General features: G+C 43.0%; 1 protein-coding gene across 1 annotated transcript; it reads right to left on the reverse strand.

Moving 5' to 3' along the window:
- Positions 1–226: 226 nt before the first annotated feature.
- On the reverse strand, positions 227–1,759 carry LOC129108583 (dispanin subfamily A member 2b-like). Its single transcript, XM_054620449.1, has 2 exons — positions 1,486–1,759; positions 227–907 (listed from the first exon to the last, which is right to left on the reverse strand). The coding sequence occupies exons 1-2, from the start codon at positions 1,696–1,698 to the stop codon at positions 701–703; spliced, it is 420 nt and encodes a 139-aa protein (XP_054476424.1). The 5' UTR covers positions 1,699–1,759; the 3' UTR covers positions 227–700.
- Between the last annotated feature and the right edge of the window lie 4,161 nt (positions 1,760–5,920).

Here is a 5,920-nt window from a genome sequence, read left to right on the forward strand (position 1 = left end):
TTTACCTTTTTAAAACATTTCCTTTTTTTAACCTTTTTGTCAAACAATTATGATGTTTGGTCAATAAAGTCTGAGGCCACAAAATAACGCATTATGAAATACGCAAATATCCAGCATTCATTGCAATAAATAACGGAGGATGATAAGCAGTTTACAACCTAAAGAAATGAAGCACACACTTTTACACAAGAAAATGTAAAATTTTTCAAAATGTTATTTTATTGGTACAGTGGTGATAAACATTTTTTATTTCTGTAGATCTTGTTCAAAGATGTCAACTATATACACACCGTTTCATGTCATTTCTGTCACCATCATTTGTCGAAATAAGGGAAAATCATGCCGGTATGTATGCAACCACAATCTGTTTATTTACCTGAAAAATCTCACAAGCACATTTCAGAGTGTTGTAAAACAGACATCTTTATTTACAGATGAAAAAGTTCTCTTTTTAGAACCATTGCTAAGACAAATGCTTTGCCGACAGAAAATCAGAATCTAATAACATAGGCTGGCATCAATATGTGCTTCAAATTCTCATCAAAGAAACGTGGGTGAGTTTAAGACTTTTGTAACACAGATAGAAAAAAATCTGTTTTGCTTGAAGATATAAGTGAAAAGGGTATAAAAGGTTAGAAATTGTGCCGTAAGTGTAAAGCAAAGAACCACAAGCATCAGTAAGCCACAACAGCAGGCAACTTTAATATCTGAAATTGTTATCTGTATATCGGTAATTTGTATGGTAATTGAACGCCTGATTAGCTGATACGGTTATGACGGTGACTATGATGATTACAATGAGGACAATGATGCAATTCAGGACTGTGGCCCAGATGTTGAGGCAGCGGGCAGTGGAGCCGTAGTGTCGGGCACCATCCATATCTCCAGCCACCTTCCGGTCTCTGGACTGGAAGGAACAAAGCACATCGTTTCGTTTTTAGAAATGGATTCATACTTATGCTTCACCTCAAGGGATCGTGAACTGCCGACAGTGACCCAAAGCAAAGTCTCATAACATTTGCTGTATTTTCAATCTGCAAATGAGATGGTTTCTCCCATTTCCCTTATATAGATTTCATTGCATAATTATTTTATATCTTATTCTTTGTATTTAAGTATGTCCAGCACATTTGTAAATCATTTAAAGTCTTGTCTTTGCTCTTTTATCTCATTTTTTTTATCTTCTTTTATTTTTATTTTTTTCTTAATTACTTATTTGTAATTAATTGTTTCACTATTTGAGGCATTTTCAAGCTTAGAAAACTTAAAATCCTAGAGATGAACATTCTTTGTCCCTTAACTGCACTTGCTCTGGATGATTCTTGTCATGATCTTAGTGATGCCTGTGCCTTGTCTGCATGAATATCGTAAAACCTTTATTTTCCACTAACTCTTTCTGCTTGAGATTGAAATTGAAAAACTATTCTTCTTTTTCAATATTTTTTGATAGGCAATAGTAGAAAATTCTCCATGAATAAAAGTCACCTTGATAGAGAAGATGAGAGCCGCCAGTCCGAGGCAGCAGGGGTTCAAATACACAAAGCAGCATAGTGACCAGATGATGTGGTCCTTGGGGGGCTCCGAGGTGATGTCCACAGTGGTGTACTGAACCACTGAATGTCCTCCAGGCTGTCCAGGGAACCCATCATTCCTCCCCTGCAATGGAACACTCTGGATCGGGTAACCGGCAGGATTCATCGCTGTCAACTCAACTGCAGTCCGGAGTGCTTATAGTTGCAGGAAGGTGTGCAAGAACTCAACTCACTGTCGCCTCAAATGTCACTCTAAGTATAGGTAACCCTTTTTGTCTCCAATGAGGAAATAGCAACCGCAACACACAAGGGGTTGGCTGTGGCTATGGCAAAGACGATGCAATACAAGCCTCTTGCTGTTTAAAGAAAATGTCTCAAAGAGTTTGCAGATTCAATTAAAAATGCCGTACATTCTGTTCATTAATTATTTGAAGTGTTTTTTAACTGTCACATAAAAAAACAGGTAGATAAAGAGTACTATACTATAACTTTTGATGATTTTTTATGTGTTTTCTATTGTTTTTACTACTATTTTGTATGATTATTTTTACCATACTATGACCTTTTTTTATGACATTCTATACTATGACTTTTCATAGCGTCTTATGACATACTATACTATGACTTTATTATGATTATGTCCCACAGTGAAAATGTAACACTTTATTTATATACCGGGTCTGAACCTGGTTTCCATAGTCGGGATGGACAGCCTTCAAGTTCTCAAGCTGTATGAAGAACCAGACAATCAGATGTAAAGGTCCTGAAAACATATTTTCTAATGAAAAGTCTGTATCTGTTTTTTCCTCTGAGGTCTTTTTGTTGGTTTGATGTGGGCAGAGTTTTTTTAGAAAAAGGTGACGTCATGTATTTGGGTGCACCTATTAGGATTTAGCAACATTTCAATAAGAATCTGATGGCCCTTGGTGGGTTGTCTGGATTGTTTGGGTTTGATCTGATTGACAGTGACCAGACAAAGCACTTAATTATTGTTGTAAAGTGAGTGTTAAATTATTGAAAATGTATATCTAATATTACTTATTAGCTGATGATGCATTTTTAGGTGTAATTGCTGTAGAGAAATACTTAAGAATAGAAGGCATGTTTTTCGGGGCTTTAAAAAGTTTCTCAACATCCAATTATAGTTTCTATTAGTTTCAGACAGTTTCTTTGCAAAGTGAAATCCTGTAACATAACCACAGTGCAAAACAAAGCACAAACCTTTAACTGAAAGCTTTACCCACTTCCGCACAAACCTCAGAGGTTTGTGTTGCTGGTGAGGGAGGAAAATAAAACTAAATGTCTAATTGGAAGATTACAAAGTCTGTAAATGTTATTTAAACATCTCTGGTAGTTCTCTGTATTATACTATGGTGGACGAGCACAATAAATACTAACCCAATAAGTTTGGACAGGGTTTGGTTACTGTGCTGGAATGTTTTTTTTTAATTTCTCTATCATAATTATGCAGATGATACTTAAATGTTAAACATCACTTTACCCTGACATCACCCATCCACTGAATCACCCAATCACCCACTGTATACATGCTCTTTTATTCAATCTTTTAAACTTTTGATTCCCCTGAAGTTGGAATGTTTTTAAAGCTCTTTTACAATTTGAAAAAGAAAAAACATCTACCTTGCCTAACCCCCACATAACCACATGTTTCCTGAGCACAGGAACACTTTTATGACATGCTATACTGTGACTTTCTTTTTAAATGCTATACTGACTTTTTTCCTTTTTTTAAATGTGCTATACAATTACTTTTTTTTCACCTTTTTGACATACTATACTATGACTTCTTTAATCACTTTTTCGACATGCTTTACTATGACTTATTCTCCTCTTTTAAACAAACTATACTATGACTTTTTTTCGACATGCTATGACTTTTTTCCTAAAAATAAAACCGTAACCCTTTTTTTTTTTGGATGATGTTCAGTCAGTTGCAAAAATACACAAAAAGAGCATTATGTCAGAGGTAAAAACCTTTTGAAGTCGCATTGTTAAGTTACTCCCAATTTAAATTCTGAAAGTTTGATTGGTATCCGATGTCACACAATTTATTTCCTTTTAGTATAAAATGGTGCTGATACGCATGTATGTTAACTGCTAAAACAGTATATTACCAAGTGTAGATACTTTTTAGAACTTGTATGTAGTATGGATTTGGACCAAAGCCTTGGTCATCTTATGTAAAGCGATTATGTAGAGTTAGATTCATCTTGATCAAAAGAGCCTCAAAAAGAGATAAACCAAAACAGTAGTCCAGCAGCTGATACCTATTTGCGGATGTGGCAGACGCCAGGGAGGGGTGGTGATTGAGGGGAGGTATGTGGCAGCATGCTGGCTCCACCCCCAAGCTTTACAGGGACTGCCTCCCTTAACGATGCAAGCCTGAGGTGCATTAGGCAGGAGTGCTTGGGGATAAAAGGGAGCATGCAACCACATGGAGGGGACCGACTATGGAGTGCCTCTGCGTGAGCCTCTGCGAACTGTGTGTGGCCAACGAGTGCAGGAAACCTGAACATTGGAAGATTATTTGTGTACCGACCGCTTTGTGTGAGAACCCTCCCGGTGACGACCCCTGGACTACGGACTACGGACTACGGACTCTGGATTACCCTTTTCCCCACCCTGGTGACATTTATTTCGTCTATCTTGAATAAAGCACCTTATTGAACTGCTCTCGGTGTGTGTGTATCATTTGACTTGGTGGCGTGGAAACCCCACACCCACTGGCCCGCTACACGTGGTGGAGAATGCGTGCGTGTAGCCAAAACCAAGTCAAATAGATAGACCAACACAGGGACAACAATGGAAGCGTTGATGAAACAGCTAGTGGAAGTGAGCATGGCGCATCAGGCTACGACCCGGGAGCTGGTGGGAGCGCTAGCAGCCGGACATGGCGGCGTGGCTGCAGGCGCGACAGCTTCCCGTCCTGCCCCCAGCAGGTTTCTTTTAAAGCAGACAGAGACTGATGATATAGAGGCATACCTCAATACCTTCGAGAGGACGGCGGTTCGGGAGAAGTGGGATCCAGCACAATGGGCCAGCCTACTCGCACCGTTCCTGTCAGGCACAGCACAGAAGGCGTATCAGGACCTGACGGACGATCAGGCGTCTAACTACGAAGGGCTGAAGAAGGAAATACTACGCCGGTATGGATACACGTTGATAAGTAGGTCACAGAGGTTTCATGATTGGACTTATGATGCAACGGCGTCGCCGCGCTCACAAATGCACGATCTAATTAGGTTGGCCAAAGGCTGGCTGACGGCTGCCCCACTGACGCTTACGGCCACAGAGAAGGTGGTCATGGACAAATTCTTGCGGTCCCTCCCATACGAGGCTAAAAAGTTAGCCAGCCAAGCTAACCCGCAGAGCGCAGATCAGTTGGTGGAGTTGGTGGAAGGTCACCAGGCGGCTGTGGAAGTCCTACGCAGTGGACGTCCACTGAGGGGGGAACCCAACCCTCGCCCAAAGGAGCAGGACCGGGAGCGGATAAGGACGGAAGGACCACGGCAGGATCCCGGCCAGGGAGACGCCAAGAGCCAGCCCCCCGAGACGTCGGCCCTTCCTGAACCCAGACAGCAGAAAGTGCTACGAGTGTGGCGAGCCGGGACACATCTCATGGACCTGTCCGAGTCGTGATGTCTCGATGCCGTCGGCATCAGCTGGTGAGTTAACAACCGGGCGTCCCTGCAGATTGCTGACGGTTTGCTGGGGGAGGAAAGTGGTCCTTCCCCAGTCACTCCGGTGAAGGCCAACGGAAGGGACACGACAGCTATGTTGGATTCCGGGAGTATGGTGACCCTGATCCGACCGGACTTCGCCCGGTCCCCGAGCTTGAGGGACACTGTGGCAGTAACATGCATACACGGGAGACTAAGAACTACCCCACTACCCTCCTTCACCTACAGACCACAAAGGGGCAATACACAGGACCAGTGGGAGTCGTCCCAAACCTGCCAGTGCCGGTTCTTATTGGGAGGGACTCCCCACTGTTCAGCCAACTGTGGGCCAGTTTGGCCGGAGAGGGGGGAGAGCGGGGGAACCTAAAGGAAAGAGGACACCGGAGAAGGGCGAGGGCCGATAAAGGGAGGTCCAGATGTGTGGCCTACACGAGGTGGACCCACAGGGGTCAACTGAACCTCTATCGGGAAGTGACGCAGGGGACACAGGACAGGAGGCAGGGGAGGCGAGTATGGACAATCTGTTCCCGATGGACCATGAGGCAACGCCAGAGCCTGCCTCATTATCGGGACGGTTCGGAACAGCCCAACTGGAGGATCCCAACCTGACGAGTGCTCTCCAGCAGGTGACCGTGGTGGACGGGAAGGCCATCGAGGGGGTAGGTCTGATCACATACCCTCATTTTG

The sequence above is a fragment of the Anoplopoma fimbria genome, chromosome 19 (genome assembly GCF_027596085.1).
Source record: "Anoplopoma fimbria isolate UVic2021 breed Golden Eagle Sablefish chromosome 19, Afim_UVic_2022, whole genome shotgun sequence".
Lineage (NCBI taxonomy): Eukaryota > Metazoa > Chordata > Actinopteri > Perciformes > Anoplopomatidae > Anoplopoma > Anoplopoma fimbria.

Excerpts from the sequence above, each read along its gene's own strand:
- LOC129108583 (XM_054620449.1), bottom strand. The coding sequence starts at position 1,698 with ATGAATCCTGCCGGTTACCCGATCCAGAGTGTTCCATTGCAGGGGAGG. Across the intron at positions 908-1,485 it reads CTCTCATCTTCTCTATCAAG|TCCAGAGACCGGAAGGTGGC; the intron begins GTGACTTTTATT and ends TGTTCCTTCCAG.